This window comes from Stegostoma tigrinum, chromosome 16 (assembly GCF_030684315.1).
Source record: "Stegostoma tigrinum isolate sSteTig4 chromosome 16, sSteTig4.hap1, whole genome shotgun sequence".
Taxonomy (NCBI): Eukaryota; Metazoa; Chordata; class Chondrichthyes; order Orectolobiformes; family Stegostomatidae; genus Stegostoma; species Stegostoma tigrinum.
In genome coordinates this window covers 42,133,062-42,150,830 of record NC_081369.1, presented here as the reverse complement: position 1 = coordinate 42,150,830, position 17,769 = coordinate 42,133,062, and the positions used below count along the sequence as shown (strand labels likewise).

At 41.0% G+C, this 17,769-nt stretch overlaps 1 protein-coding gene across 2 annotated transcripts in view; it reads right to left on the bottom strand.

The window, feature by feature from the left end:
- wwp2 (WW domain containing E3 ubiquitin protein ligase 2) overlaps positions 1 to 17,769 on the bottom strand; it is a 220,676-nt gene that overhangs the window by 164,786 nt on the left and 38,121 nt on the right. For both annotated transcript variants that reach the window (XR_007249090.2, XM_048546465.2), the window contains exon 3: positions 3,953 to 4,097. Coding sequence is in view for 1 of the 2 variants with exons in the window: in XM_048546465.2 (XP_048402422.1) it covers positions 3,953 to 4,097 (145 nt within the window). In the remaining variant the exon portion in view is untranslated. The remainder of the gene's footprint in view (positions 1 to 3,952; positions 4,098 to 17,769) is intronic.

The window sequence follows — 17,769 nt, the reverse complement described above, 5'->3', positions numbered from 1 at the left end:
ATGCATTTCCATTTTATTAAAAAATAGTTCCACATCAGTGTATCCAGATTGCTTCCTAATATTCTCCAACTCATAGAATCACATCACTTGACCCCTCCTATTGGCAGAACCAACCTGACTGTCAGCATGTTTGTTGGTTATAAATCACAGGCACTATTGTCCGCTTCATCTGCTACATGGCATGGGATTGGTATTTAAAGTTACAGCTCCTCTTTTGAAATGGATGGGCCCATAATCACAGGGCCTAAGCCAAGGGTAGAATTTTTATAGCAAATGGGAGCTGTATGTCAAGCCACTGACAGTGCCAACAGCACTCTTTGTGATTTGTCTCTACCTCCCCAAATTCCGTCCCACTTAAAACCAAAAATTCCAGATCCGTGTTGGCAGCATTTTTCTGTTCTTACCCCCAGGTGCTTCAAACATATATCTATTGATCACTTTTGAGGAAGGGTCACTCAATCCAAAACATTAACTCTGATTTCTCTCCACAGATGCTGCCAGACCTGCTGAGCTTTTTCAGCATTTCTATTTTTGTCTCTGATTTACAGCATCCGCAGTCCTTTCACTTTCTATTGATCACTTACAAGGTATAATGGCTAGTAAGAAAGTCAAACAACCTTCATCAATGACTCTCCAAAGAAAATAGTCCTTCATTAGCCAGTAAACTGATTTATCTTTATTGATTTTTATTAAATCTCTTTCTATTCCTAACCACGTCAGTGGAAATATCACCAATAATAATTTACAGCGTAAAGATAACATTGTTTTCTTTTTCTGTAATTTTGATTGTGAACTGAAACAGGAAAACAGCTGCTTTAAAAGCCAAGGACTACTACACTTTTTAAAAGCAAGTTACCTGACACTCATTAGAAGAGCTGTTTACACAGCTGTTGCTTCAAGCAGGGGAATGCCTAGTTACAGATGAACTAGAGACAAGGGGCTGTGTACAAATGGAGATCTGACTGGCAACAAGGAGCTGATTGTAAACTGGCAACCATTCCATAGACAAATGACAAAGGCCTCCTGCCGTACCGCAAGTATTTGAACAGCTTGTGGGCTAAAGCTTGCGGTAGAAGCCCTTGGATCTCAGGAAGGGAAGGAGCTGTCTTCTTCCACAGTTAAAAAGCCTCTTAAGTCTGAAGATGGCCGGTTTACTTTCCATCATCAGTTGCTGTAATATTTAAATAATAAGTCAGACACTTTTATACATAGGAAACAGTTACCCTGCACTGCCGAGAGTGAAAGTGTCTGGAGATGGAAGATCAAGAAATAGCATTCTGATCAGCAAAAGGATCATCTTGGTAAACCCTGTGGACAGGGACACTGAACTTCCTTCCCAGTCTTTCCTTCCACCCATTACACTGATTGATTTTGTTTTTGACTGTGTGTATGTGTACAGGAGGTCTTTTATAAAGTAATTATAGTTTTAGCTCGTGGAGTTTTATATCAATCGTTCATAACTTTTGTGTACTGGAAATCTATTTACTTGCAATAAATAGTAATTCTTACTAAGTACAGAAAACTGGTGTGCATGTTCTGTTGATATGCGTCTAAAAGATTCTTCAATTCTGTCTCCTTCATTGAATTGTCTCACTGGCATCTTTACATCCACACACCTAACACCAGAGCAGCATCAACCTATGATCCATTGTTACTGCTGCTAACTCATCTGTCCAAAGATAATAGTATCATCAGACAAAAATCAAGTCCAGGGTCTGGAGCCATGTTATTATGCCAGTTGATGGTAACATTGGAGAAGTCAGATTCCAAAGTTCAAACTGGCTTGGTAATTTGGTTACTGTGGTGGCCATTCACTAAACATATTCACATGAAGCTGTCAATGTACTTTTAGTTTCACCATACTTTTAGCAAACTGACACGAGTTCATTTCACAAAAATAAATTCTAAAAAGCTATTTATAGGACTATAGGAAAATTCTTATCATAAACAGCAAAAAGAAAGATTCAACCCTTTGTCTTAGCAATATCCTTCAAGACACACAAACTCAGCAAAGTATAACACCTTCCTCCATATCAAAATTTCTTATTGAACTTACAAACATCAGTGACATACTGCACATTCAACAGAAGTGATTCTCTCTGTTATTGTCTATCCCTGAGCCACACAACCTTCCAGGCTAACTCATTGACATTTATCATTGATCCTTAAGAAACTGACCCAAGACATTGACTACTTTTAAGCTGCTAGATAGCACATCTGCTGGTATGGATCTTTTCTCCTGAACTGTCACTTCCTTCTGGCCTTGGCCTTGCATTTTGTAGGCCATATACATTCAAGTCAACACAAAGCAGCAATTATCTCACCAGGTAGCTTGTTGAGTCACTGAGATTAAGTCATATGATTTCTTGGCTATATTGCATCTATCTTACCATTCCAAATTACTTTGACTCTTTCTTTACCAAAAATCAGAGTTTTTCAGTATTGAAGACCAAAATTCCATTTAACTCTCTATTAAAATCTAAGTTCCCAAATAATAAAATTATATATTATAAACCTTCATCACATCAGTTACATGAGAACTGACCTGATGGCCTGTTTCTGCACTGTATGATTCTACAACCCATCCTCTTCAACTCATCCATGGTCAGCTGCAGATTTAAAGTTCAGGCAGGATGGTCTCCCACTAGAGGACATTATTAAATTATGCAGATCAGACTATTACCAAGTCAACGAGATCTGCTGAGCAATGCTAATCTGGTGTCTGCCTGGGAGCAGTAGCACTTTTCCCAAAGAGGATAAAAATTTCAGGGAAAACCAGCCTGACCTAAAGATTATCTGCCACTTTCTTAAACCGTTAAGAACGTTTCTTTCTGGACCAGACAAATCAAAATAATATCAGAATTAGCAGGGGAAAGGGTTAGAGAGTAACTCTTTTCAGGAGGCCAACACTAGTATGATGAACTGAAGACAACCAGCCTTAGATGACTGTCTGTATGGAATTTGCACGTTCTCCCCTTATCTCTGTGGATTTCCTCTGGATGTGCTCATTTCCTTCCACAGTGCAAGGATGTGGATTGGTCATGCTAAATTGTCTGTGGTGTCCATGGATGTGTAGGCGAGACGAACTAGTCATGGGAAATGTGGGGTTATACTGAGAGGGTAAGGGACTGGATCTGGGTCGGATGCTCTTCGGAGGGTCAGTCTAGGTTCGCTGGGCTGAATGGTCTCTTTCCCCCTTATACTGATTCTATGATTCTACTTCTGCATTGTAAAATTAATGAACAGAGATGGAAAAATGTAAAAGATTATGAAGGGACGAGATGATAGATCAGGAGAAATGTGGGATGAAGCGCAAGAGACAATATTGTTCACACTGGGGAAAGCAATTTGCTTTGCACCAGTGCTAAATTTATGTAAATGTCCAGATCAGATCATTTCACTCGCTAGTTACATCAAGAGGATCAAATTCGCGCATCCAAATGTTTAGAGAACCAGTGTAATGTATATTGAAATGTAAACTGGAATCGTTCACATGATCCAGGATGCACGGTACTGCTTTAAACATTTCATGTATGTGACAGAATCAAAATATTTGGCAATAAACTTGACTATGTACAAAAATATTTATCTAATCCATTCACTGCACGATTAAGACCACAATGTGGAAGATTTTAGCAACAGATTTCAGACATTACTTTGGAACAAATTGGGATCAATCAAATTTTTCAATTAGAAAGCAAACTTGAAACTTACACACATGATACACATTCAATAAACAGGATAGTAGGATTCAAACAGGGCTAATTCTGGAGAAAATTACCACGGAATGAGTCTTTGCTAAATTGTGTCTAATCTCATTCAGGCACAAAACATAATTTATCAAAGACATGTTTTTCATCTCTCAAGGAGACTGTGTGAAATTACTTTTTGTCTGTGTTGAATCCATGAGTCGTATGCAACAGGAAATAATAAAATGATTGTTTCTCCTTACAAGGTCAATGTCTCATTCCATTGTGGATGGAGGTTTCCATTTCGTTTTCCAGTTTTCTTAGTTTCACTGTTCAGACCATCCACTGTCACCTCAACGTAACAACTGATCCTTGCTGATTTGGGAACTCTCAGCTTCGCTTTCAAAACTAAACAAAAAATAGTTAAAACTGTTGTAAAAGATATATTTTTAATGCAATAACAAGCAGGTTATTACAATTGCAGTAGCAAATCTCACATCACCAGAAACACCCAAAAATAAAGACTAAACACTCACATTTCAAAATTAAAACCAGCAAGGTCATTTCATTTATTTATTAGCATTTGGACAAAATATGTTTCATAATCTGAAAAAGACCCAATGACAGAAAATCAAAAATATATTTTAAAGATAAAAGCATGCGACAAAACCAGCCCTTGCTTGGAGAGAGATAAACTTAATTAATTACTAATTGCACAGCATTTGTGTAATAACGTAAGGCACTCTGAAGTAAACCAGTAGCAGAATGGTTATTCTGTCAGACCGGTAATCCAGAAGCATGAGTTCAAAACTAAGCACACAGCTGGGAAATTAATGTCAACCAACAGATAAAACTTGAACATAAAAGCAAGAAACATCAATAGTGAATATGTTATTTCTGGATCATTGTAGAAACCAATCTTTACTAATATCTTAGAAGGAATCAAACCTGCTGACCCCACCGGTCTGGCTGACTGTAATTCCAGACCTGACTGTAATGGAAGTGATTCTTGACTGCCCTCTAAATATGGCCTAACAAGCCATTCAGTTAAGGGCCATGAGGGCTGGGTAATAAATGCTGGCTCTGCCAGCAACTCCCACATCCTGTAAATGAATAAAAAGTGCATCAATTCACTCAGACAATTCAGTAGAGGCCTTATAAACTGCAGTTTTAAGTAAAGTTCTTTTAATGCATGGTTCATGTTTCACATATTGAACTAGAATATACAAAAACCAAAAATGTATTTAATTGCACAACCATGGTCAGGCACAGCTGAGAGCAGACACAAGACTGCGCATTGGCCAAGGAAGGGAGACTAGTTTGTTGATTATTCCCATGTACCGGCCAACTGCTAACCTCCAACACAGCAAGCTATCCATTTTGTCTTTCAATGTTATGATATCCCCACTACATTGAAGTCCTTTATCATCTTCAACAGAGAGCAAAATTGATGGAAACATAAAATAGAACACTACATTGGTGCATAGACATTACACAAACAAGGTTAATAGCTCGACATGAGATCACCATTTAAAAATATATTCCAAATACAATCCATTCCACTAGCAAGCTTCACTGTCCCAGATTCAACAACTGCAAGCTCAGTTAATGCCAAATCAAATAAGCTATTGGAAAAACAGAAAAAGAATGAAAATGATTTTATAAAAAAAAAGCTCATGTTCATTTTGACAAAAATTTGATTACAAACAGACTTTATGTTTCTAATTGGTGAAACAACTGGTTCCAAGACTTGCTTAGAATAAATTCTAAAAAAAAATTAGCAATGCATCTTCCACAAACTACTGATTTTCGACAGCCACAAAAAAATGGACCATCCATTTTCACACCTGGAATTAAAAATTTTATTCATTTCCGATAGTTACATTAAAATCTAGTGTTGGATTTTTTTAAAAATTCCCTTTAGAATAGTTAGCTTGCAAAAAGTTGATGCCTGATGTAAAACCAAGTTAATACATTTTCACAGTCTTTGGCGCTATACTGATTTCAGGTATGATACACAGAATGACCATTTGTCCATATGCCCTTTTGTCTTACCTCCTGACTCCAATTTGAAGTCAGTAGCACACCAAGCATTTTCATATGCTGAGGAAGATCCAAACAGCCACCAGCTTTGTGACTACTTTCCATTTTTACTTCAAATCTTCCAGATATTCAAGTCAGGTATTAAAACTAAGCTGATGTTCTTTACTTGATTTCATTCTTACCTATCTAGTTGCAGCCAGAGAATTGCCTGCACTGACTTCACTTACGTTCCTGCAAGCTCAATTAGTCATCTACATGCTATCCTCACTTACATCATGTTCATGAGAAAAGCACCCAGCTACGTTACACTGTCACCTCTTTTGATCCCTCCAAATGCTTGTCCAACATCTAGTAGTGGTTGAACAAAAATGTCATATAATCAGAGATCTACACCTCAGAAATTAGCCCTTCAGCCCTTCAAGTCTGCAGCCAAAAAAGCCACCACCTGACTATTCTAATCCTATTTTCCAGCACTTGACCCATAGCCTCGTATGACTTGGCATTGCAACTGCATGCTGTAAATTTGAAAAGATTTTTCCTCACATTCCCTCTAAACATCCTAAACCTTAAGTCTATGCCTCCTATTCTTTAATCACTCCATCAAGAGGGAAGGTTCCTTCCTGTCTACCCTATCTACGCCCCTCGTAATTTTATACATCTCAAAGCATGTCATCCCTCAGTCTCCTCTGCTTCAAGGAAAGCAACTTAGTCGATCCACCCTCTCTTCTTAACAAATTCTCCAGCTCATCCAACACTTTGATAAATCTTCTCTGCACCCTCTCCAGTGCAATCTCATCCCTCCTATAATGCGGATTCCACAACTGCACACAACATTCTAGCTGTGGCCTAATCAATGTTTTACACAATTCCAGCATAACAGCGCTGCTCTTAAAGTATATGCCTCAGCTAATGAATTATTCCATATGCTTTTTTAACCACTTTATCTGCCTATCCTGTGACCTTAACAGGCCAGTGGACATGAACATCAAGGTCCCTCTAAATTTCCATGCTTCTCAGGGTCCTACTATTCATTTTGCATTCTTTTCTCTTGGTTGTCCTGCCCAAGTGCAAGACTTCACATGTGGCCAGGCTGAATGTCATTTGTCGCTAATCAGCTCATCTGACCAACGCCTCTGTGTCCTCCTGCAATCTAAAGCTATCCTCTGCCCTATTTAGCACTTCACCAATTAACATATCATCTGCAAACTCACTGATCAACCCTCCTACATTCAAGTCTAAATCATTAATATCTACATTGGGTAGCCTCCAAAAAAGTCTCTGGAAGACCAAAAACACCATCTTGGACACCCCGTGTACCATTAACTGTTCCTGAGACACTGACTCCATCCTTCTCCAGAGAAACTCGATGCTGAATCAGACTATTAGCAACCATATTTGATCCTACATATCCATATCATTGCTTAAGTAGCTCATTTTTACTTGCGGAGTATCATCTGATACTGCCGGTTATTGAAACATCATACCTTGTTATCTCTACACATGACTAAACTAGTTCTCTCCTGACAATCCTACTATCTATCACTCAGCATAAATTCGAGCTAAACCTGACTCTATGCTAATTCTCAAGCCCTATTCACCTTTCACTCGTGTTTCTATGGCTTACATTACTGTTTGGTCAGCTCACTTTTACAATTTAAAATTCTCATCTTTGTTGACAAATTTTTCCACAGCCTCACCCTCCGACATCATTAAATTCCCACAGCTCTACAATCTTCCAAGGTCTCTCTGTTTTAATTGATATGAGAGCTAATAGAAATGCAGGAGTTAATGCGTGATGGTAAGTGAATTCATACAGTACAATTGAAGGATCTAGATTATTAACATTAATGCTATCCTTTCATCTATCAGACTGAATAACTTCAAGACAGTTCTTACTTTTAAAAGAATTAAACTCTGTGCTCAATATGAGGGATGTTAATGCTGAGGAACAAAGTCTTTCTATGCCAAGTCATTAGTGCCAACATCAAGTGCTCTCAGGTTCAATATATTGTAATTTGATGATGCACTGCTTAATCTTAAGAGTTCGACACTTTACCATTCCCCACAAGAGTAATCTTGAAAGCCCCTATATGAGATTCAGCAATGGTGTCAATTAGTGGATGAGTGTGTGCAGTTTTGTGATATGGATCTATATGTACTCTAAACCTGACTGAGAACATCCATACACATTCCACATATGGCTCTTTACAGCCAGCAGACTGAAGCAAGTTTAAGTTGTTTCCAATCCATGTGGCAAAACAAAAATACCCAAGCCTGAACCATCTGGCTTACTTCAAATCACTTGTTACAAAGAAGAAACCAACCAATTCTATTATGGGAAAATACTGATGATTATGCAGTTTTTAAACATAATGGCACAACTTGTTGAATAGCAACCATCCATAACTGGCAATTCCAAACCAAGCTGAGAGTTCTATCACTGACCTGGTTAACATTGCAGGTGCAACCGAACTGAGTCTATTCTGATCTTCTGACTCAAGTACCCATCATCAGAAAGACACTTATTTACAATTCCATATCATACTTTTCTTTGACATAAATTTTAAAGTTCCTAACTATGCTTTGTGTCCCATCCAAATATGATTATTCCAATACATCCCAGACACATCTCCTGTTCTTCACATTCCATTAACTTTGGATCATCCAAAACTTAGTTACCTGCACACTATCCCACGCCAAGTCCTCCACAACTACCATTCCCCTCTAGTTCGTTAAATGTAAAATTGTTGTCCACTTATTCAGGGCTACATAACCTCACCCCTATTTCAGTAACCTCCTCCACTACAACTTAAAACCAACGCCTCCAATTCCAGATGCAACTGGATCTTCCTTGCGAGTTTTGACAAGAACCCAAGGAAACCTAACCAGATAAATAGAAAGCGGGACATAACACCAGCGCTTCGTCGGAGGCTCACTGATGATGTTACCTAGAATGGTGACGAAACGTCTGAAAACGAACCTTCCAGCTCAGCGAGCAATCTCACATCCTGGATCTTCCTTCTTTTCTCCATATCAGTGATGGCCACACCTTTAGCCATTGGGTTCCATGCTCAAGAATCATTTCCCAAAATTCCTCTGCTTCGCCACATGCCTTCCCTTTTCAAGATTTCACTTAAAATACTTTTTTCGAACCAGCTTCCAATCAACTTCCAATTGTCACTTCCTTTGGCTCCATCTCTACACTTACCTCATCATGTCTTTGTGAAGCACCCTGGAAGCTTTTCAACGTTAACCATGCTCTTTGCTACAAGTGTTATTGTGGTGGCAGAAATATTTGCACTTCTGTTATTGATAAATAGCTTTAATAAGATATTTGATGTTTTGACAGCCTGGGTTATATTGAAAACAAAGTACTCTAAGATATTGATTCCATAATTGCCCACAAAATACAATAAGGTACCCCAAAGATAAAAAGATCAAAGTCTCCTTAGTCTTACAAGACCATTGGTTAGGATTAGAGGAACAACTGGTGGTGTTTAATTCAAGGGTCACTATGCTTCAGGTGAGGGAAGAGGTTGAGAAAGAGAATCCTTCATGATAACCTCAGCTGGTGCAGGAATTGAGCCCACATCATTGGCATCACTCTACATTATAAACCAGTTGTCCAGGCAACTGAGCTAACAATTCTCCCAATCCCAAAGACAAATGGCTCCATTTGAGTAGGAAGCACAGAATGGTGTCGCACTCACCCATTCTGGCCATAAAGTCTCATAGTGCCGAAATAGCCAGCAACTCCAGCTGTATTTGAGTTCAAGTTCAATCTTGCAGCCAGTCAACCCCTCCTTCACACTGATGACTCTGACTTTTTGGTGCTCCAGAAGCACCACTGACACTAAGCAGCCTAAGAGATTAAATCTAAACATCCAATGCAGTTTGAACATTGCATCAAAATACACCACAGCTGAATGTGATGCAGTTCTTAAGGCAAGCAAATGTATACTTTTAACTTGGATATCGAAAAAGCAATGGAGAATGGGAAAACTGCTGATTATTCCCTCCCTAACAGTAGGGAGGCAAGTCTCTCACTACTATCTTGGCATGAATCTGTTAACAGTTAACAGCATAGATCAAAAATCAGTTCTTGGCCCGTATGTATGGTGGCTGCTAATAAACACACTGAACTATTGGGAGAACAAGTCTGAAGCTATAAATCCTTCATGTTATAGAATTTTAAACAAACTTAAAATACAAACAATAAACTTCAAAAAGAATCATTAAATTATCCTTTGAGGAAATAACCCTTGGCTTGTAATACGTTTTTTTTTAAAAATTACCATTTAAAACATGGATTTTTTTTCTCCAAAGTTGATCACATTATGACTCATAACAAGGTTCTGTAGTTTGTTCTATAACTCCAACCATACAGTGCCAAAAGAAACAAGCCTGTCTCATTTCTAGCTACAATTACGTCAATGGATGGCACCAATGCCAACAGAGCCGATGTATGGTGACTACGTGAACTAATTTTTTAAAACCATTTATGTATTAACTATATAAAGACACTCCTAACATAAGTTTTCAAGCAGACTGTGCAACATGAAAACTACATTTACTGTAATAAAGAAATAATATATTGAGTACACAGACCATTATGGGAACCCAGATCAAAAATAACAGCCTCTGAGAGGAGAGCAGCAACCAGCTTGTTCCACATTCAGTTCTGAATATAGTTCTGGCAATTGTTTCACAACAGTTCTGTAAGTCTGACTAAATTAGATAGATGGGAGGGTCAAGACACGGACATCGGTGGATGCAAAAGAATGTCCAGCTATAGGGATGAGGATAGGAGAGCTGACTTGCCAAGGATCGAGGGAAAGACAGTGGACAAGAGGGGCTGCAGGGTGAGAGAAAATGAAATAGCAGAAAGAGAGAGAAAGTGGAAAAGACAGCAACAGACTGAGTGAGCTGAAAAGAGAGACTATAAGGAAGAGAGAGAAAAATAGAAAGGTGGAGAATGAAAGAAAAAGAATTGGTGGGGAATAAAGAACAGTGAAAAGATAGCAACATCTCAAGGCAGCCCATAGTCTGCTGATAAGTAACTGCACAGCTAAATGTGCCATGGATGCAGATCATCTGCCTAGAAAAACTCTGCTCATACATCTCTACAAGAAAACAAAACTACAGAAGTCAGTCCAGTTGTTGGATCTAACTTCAAGAGTTAACCTCTTCACTTCAGCAACAAGGAATTCAAGCAATGAGCCCCTAAAGTATATGACTAACATATTGGGGCGTTCTATAGTTTCAGCTACACTTGTTTCAATCTTGGTATTTGTAATTTCTTGTTAATAATTCTGTCTATCTTTTACAATCCTTCAGTAGTAACTTTTAACTTTTGCTGGTAAAGCTTGCCTGATGGTCTGTTTTAACATGAGTCATTACAACCTGTAATATGGGTATTCGAGCTAAATTCATCTACAACTCACTGACCATGTGGTAGATCCACCTGCTGCCTGTAACGCATGGAACTTGAGTACTCCTACCAGATGCAATAATTGTATATTGCTCACTTGTGACAAGTTTGTCTTTTCTATTTCTTACTTTCTCACTGGACTCAAAAAATACTTAGAAAGACAAACAATGTGAATTTCAAGGAATCATGCCTGAATTGGCACAAATGCAGACAATCCAGTCTGATTGTCAGTGTTGCTTCTGATCAACTGCAGGGAATCTACTCCAATTCCACAGTTCAATCCCAATTAGCAAACTTTCCTGTTAACATGATATGTGCATTTATGAGTCCCAAAAGATCCACAGAGAGCTCAGGTCACTTCAGAGATATCCCTTCTTATGTCATAAATATACAAAAGAAAATTGTACATTCTGGAAAACATTTACATCAACAGAAGCTCTGCAAAGCTATCTACTAATCCTCAATTTAAAATAAGGTGGTGCTGGAGACAAACCAAATGGCTAGAATAACATGACAGGTACAAAAGTCACATGTTGAGGGTCTAACCAAAGTAAGAAGTTATCTAAAACAGTACAAACTAATTAAGGTAGAGATATTATAACAAGGTGATGGTGTCAAAACAGGATAGTAAGGAAGATTTTACAGATACTGAAGAGATAAGAAGTGTACTGACAACTGAACAACCAGGAACACTGCCGATCCAACCAAAGACCACACCGTCAAGTCAACAGATCTTTAATCCAGACCTTCAGAGTATCCTATCCACTCAATGCTCCAAGGGTCGGTGTGGATTTGTTGGGCCAAAGGGCCTGTTTCCACACTGTAGGGATTCTATGATTCTTATCCCACATATTTCTTGCACAGGAGACTTCTACTACTTTCTGAAATTACACAAAGCCAACACACCCAGATGTACCATTGTATCAGACAACAGGACTCTGTGTGAGAACCTCTCTGGCTATGTTGAGAAATCCATTGAAGCCCACTGTACGAGGAACACTCAGCCTCTGTCACAACACTACAGACTTCTTACCGAAACTCAGCACCCACGACCGGTGAAGCTAGGAACATTCCTTGTCACAATGGACATTGTAGCACTCTACACCAGTATCCCAACAATGACATCATTGCTGCAGTAGCCTCAGTACTCAACACCGTCAATTGCAAATTTCCAGACACCATTCTACAACTCATCCGCTACAATGTCTTCACCTTCAACAACCAGTTCTTCATCCAGACACATAGAACAGCCATGGGGACAAGATTTGCACCCCAATATGCCAACATTTTCATGTACAAGTTCGAGCAATACTTCTATGCTGCACAGGTCCTCCAATAAACATTATACACCAGGTACATCATTGACATTTTCTTCCCTTAGGCTCATGGCAAGGAATCATTGAAATGATAACACAACAATATCAGCAAGTTTCATCCCATCATCATACTTACTCTTCAGAATCAGTCTCATTCTTAGACACATGCATCTCCATCAAGACGGACACCTCAGTACCTCTGCAAGCTTATGGATAACCTCATGATGCTGCACTTGTCTAGCTGCCACCTTAAACATGTTAAAGAGGCCATCCCCTACGGACAAGCCCTGCGTATACACAGGGTCTACTCAGATAAGGAAGAATGCGATAGACACCTGAGGATGCTGAAAGACACCCTCATAAGAATGGGATATGATGCTTAACCCATCAATCGCCAGTTCTGACACGCCACAGCAACAAACCACAACGATCACCTCAGAAGACAGACACGGGACACAATCGATAGAATACCCTTCAATGTCAAGTACTTTTCTGTTGGCTTTGTGTAATTTCAGAAAGTAGTAGAAGTCTCCTATGCAAGAAGTACTTTTCCAGAGTGGAGAAACTACATGTTCTTCCCAGCTTTCAACACGTCATCGATGACAACAAACATCTCGCCAAGGTCATCCCGACACCTCGATTTCTCACCTTCAAACAATGACCAAGCCTTAAACAGACTATGTTCACAGCAAGCTACCCCAGCACTCAGGACAACATCAACCACAAAACCACACAACTGTGCCTTGGCAACCTCTGCAAGACATGCCAGATCATTGACATGGATACTACCATCACAAGTGGGACGACCACCCACCATGTGTATGGTATGTACCCATGTGACTCAACCAATGTTGTCTACCCCATATGCTGCAGGCAATGATGCCCAAGGCATGGTATATTGGCAAGACTATGTCAACGCTACAACAATGGATGAATGCAATAACTGCCAGACAGGAATATTCCCTTCCAGTCAGGGAACACCTTAATGGTCAATGACCAGCGGTAAAGGTCCTCCAAGAGAGCTTTCAAGATGCACAGCAATGGAGAATCACTGAGCAAAGACTGATAGCCAAGTTCCATACCTATGAAGATGGCTTCAACCATGACCTTGGATTCATGTTGCACTACATATAAATCCACCATAACGTTCTGTATCTGTAAAATCTTCCTTTCTGTCCTTGTTATGATCTCTCTACATTAATTAGTTCCTCAGCATGCGACTCTTACACCTATCATGTTATTCCAGCAATTTAGTTGTCTCCAGCATCACCTTAATTTTTTGTAATTATTTGTGTCTTAAATAATCGGATTATACGTCATTCCTTCACTTGTTATTCAGCTGCGAACACTTGTATTGTCTAGTACTTTTCATCAACTGCAAAGACTTATTATTCAGCCTGTTGACACTCCACTCAGACTATTTGTATGATCTTTTGATCAATCTGTCTATAAACTCTGTGCCTGAGTGCTTCGCTTCACTTCACCTGACAAAGCGCTCTGAAAGCTTGTGATTTCAAATAAACCTGTTGGGCTCTAACCTGGTGTCATGTGACTCTGACCTGTCCACCCCAGTCCAACACCAGCACCTCCACATCAGTTTAATTTGCCTGCTCTTCTCATACTGTCTACTTTTCCTTCAAATGTTAATCTAAATTCTTTCTGAAATTGACATGGCTTTAATAGTAACTTGTGATTATGTATAGTTGACCTGTTCGAAGCCAGGCAGGAACACTGTAGTGGTGCTCAGGCACAGTGGTAATGTCCATACCTCTGAGCCAGAAGACACAAGTTAAAATCCAACTCACACTGGGTGTGAATAAGAGTATTCTGGGAGGCAAAGTATGTTTTAAGAAAATACAATTGATTTAGTCACATGAAGATCTAGGGTGTTGCAGAAAACATACTGAAATGAGGAATACATGATAAAACAAATTAATCATGGAAACAGATGTTAACTGCAAACTTAATTGAAATATGGGTTCATAACAATGATGAGACAGCAAGAACTACGGATGCTGGAGTCAGAGACAACACAGTGGAGGAACACAGGCCCAGCAGCATCAGAGGCGCAGGAAAGTTGACGTTTCGGTTCGGATCATTCTTCAGAAATGGGGAGGGGGAAGAGAGCTAGGAAATAAATAAATAGTAGGGGGTGGGGTCAGAGAAGGGAGATGGGATGGTGACTGGTGAGTGCAGGTAGGGAGTGGTGGGGATTGGTCAGTGGGATGGGTGGGGCAGACAAAAGACAGACAGGTTGTTTTAGGTCCAGGAGGCAGGGATGAGGGGGAGGGTTGGACACAGGATGAGGCCAGGCTGAGGAGATTTTAAAATTAATGAATTCAATGTTTAGGCGATTGGGCTGTAGGCTCCTGAGGTAGAATATGAGGTGCTGCTCCTCCATTTTGCGGGTGGTGTCATTGTGACACTGGAGGAGGCCCAGGATGGACATATCACTCAGGGAGAGGGAGGGAGAGTTAAAATGGTTGGCAATTGTAAGGTGTTGTCGTTTGTCACGTATGGAGCGCAGAAGCTATACGAAATGGTCTCCGAGCCTACGCTTGGTCTCACCAGTGTAGAGGAGGTCACACTGGGAGCAGTGGATACAGTAGACCATGTTGGCAGGTGTACACATGAACCCTTGTCTGAAATGAAAGATTTGCTTTGGGCTTTGGGCCTTGAATGGAGGTGAGGGAGGAGGTGTAGGGGCAGGTGTAGCACTTCCTGCAGTTGCAGGGAAAGTTGCCAGGTGTGGTGGGGTTAGTGGGGAGTGTGGAGCAGATGAGAGAATTGTGGAGCGAGCAATCCCTACGGAACACAGATGGAGAGGGGAGGGAAATATCTCTTTGACTGTCGGTGACCAAAGTGGCAGAGAATGATACACTGGATGCAGAGATTGGTGGGGTGATATGTGAGGACAAGGGAGATTCTGTCTTTACTTTTGTTGGAAGGACGGGATTTGAGACCAGATATGCTGGAAACGCAAGAGATGTGGCTGAGGGCACTTTTGATCACTGGAGGGAGAAAGTTGTGGTCCTTGAAATAGGTGGACTTCTGGAATGTCTGGGAGTGTAACGCTCCATCTTGGGAGGAGATGGGCTGAGGCGGAGGAATTGGGAGTAGGGGATCGCATTCTTGCAGGAGGGTGGGTGAGAGGTGTGGTCCAGGTAGCTGTGGGAGTCAGTGGGCTTGAAACAGATGTCAGTTTCAAGGTGGTTATCAGTGATGGAGGTGGAGGAGTCCAGGAAGGAGAGGGAGGTATCGGAGATGGTCAAGGTAAATGTGAAGTTGGGGTGAAATTGCTAGTAAAGTTGATGAACTGTTCAAGCTTTTCATGGGAGCACAAGGCAGCGCCAGAACAATCATCAACGTAGTGGAGGAAGAAGTGGGAGATAGTGCCAGTCTAACAGTGGAAAAGGGACTGTTCCACTAACCTACGAAGAGGCAGGCATAGCTTGCGCCCATGCGGGTACCCATGACCATCCCTTAGTCTGTAGGAAGTGGGAGGAGTTAAAGGAAAAGTTTTTCAGGGTAAGTTCTGTTAAGCGGATGAGGGTGTCAGTTGTTAGGAGAGGAAGAAGTGGAGGATTTTTGGGCCATCTGAGTGGGGGATACAAGTGTACAAGGGACTGAACGTCCATGGTGAAGATGAAGTGTTGGGGACCAGAGAGGTGGAAGTGTTGGAGGGCATGGGTGGTAGCCCGGATGAAGGTGGGGAGATCCTAGACAGGGTGGGGGGGGGGGGGGGGGGGGGGGGGGTGCGGTGGAGGTGGAGGAGACAGAGTCAAGGTAAGCACAGATGGGTTATGTGAGGCAGGATCAGGCAGAGACAATGGATCGGCGGGGGCAGTCAGGTTTGTGGACTTTGGGAAGGAGATAGAAATGGGCAGTGCGGGGTTAGGGGGATGTTGAGGTTGGAGGGTGTGGTTGGGAGGTCACCTGAAGTGATGAGGTAATGAATGGCCTGAAAGCTGATGGCTTGGTGTTTAGGAGTGGGGTCATAATTGAGGGGGCAGTAGAAGGAGGTGTCAAGAGAGTTTCACCAGTTTTAAAATCTCCCCACCCCAGCCTCATCCATGTTCAACCCTCCTTCTCATACCGGACACAACCTGTCCATCTTCTCTCCCACCTAACTGCTCCACCCATCCCACTGACCAATCCCCATCACTCCCTACCTGCCCTCACCTATCACCATTCCACCTACCTTCCCCAGCCCTACCCCTCCTCTCTCTATTTATATCTGAGCTCCCTTCTCCTTCCTCATTTCTGAAGAAGGGTCCCAACCTGAAATGTCAACTTTCCTGCTCCTTCATAATAACGATTCTGTTATACTAAAAAAGATGACATAATAATGGTGATAGTTGAATGATAAATGCTAACCACGTCTTCTTCAAAAAGATTTGGCAAGAGAATCAAGAGCACATCTTCTCAGGGATATTTCAGAAATTACCCAAGCCTACACGCAATGTAATGTGACATCATAATTCTTCCTTAGGATATGGATGTGACAAGCATTAATTGCTCATCATTAATTGCCCACAAGGATCATGGGGAGTGTCTCCTTAGACATTTGTGGCATGGTGGCTCAGTCATTAGCACTGCTACCTCACCACACCAGGGACCAGGGTTCAATTCCAGGCTCAGGTGACTGTCTGTGTGGAGCTTGCACATACTCCCCATGTCTGTGTGGGTTTCCTCCCACAGCACCAAAGACATGCAGGTTAGGTGGATTGGTCATGTTGAATGCCTCATTATGTCCAAGGATGTGTAAGTTACCTGCATTAGCCATGGGAAATACAGGGATAGGTTGGGGGTGGGGTGGGGGGGAACAGTGTGGGTGGGATACTCTTCAGAGAGTCGGTGTGGACATTTTGGGCCTGTTTCCACACTGCAGGGATTGTATGATCATTCCTATTTATGAGATGCAGTCTATTTCGTGAAGAGTGCTATTAGATTCAGTGTTCCAGGATACCAATGCAATGGTCATGAAATATGTGGTTTGCAGGGGATAATGTTCCTATTTGCTGTGTGTTTTTATAGATTTCTAAGGTCGCCCATATGCAAATACTGTCAAAGATGAGTTACCACTGTGAATCTATTAAGTAATACACGCTATAACCACTATGCACAAACAGCTGAAGAGGCACTTTAGTGCTTCTCATTCTGGTTTCATATCAAGCATCTTCAGTATTGTTGCAGTTACAATGAAAGTATGAAAATGCGCTATATCATACTAATTTCAACCATGAAGGTGGTGAAGTGGCTTCAAGGAATCAGGAAGAGGCTACCCTGT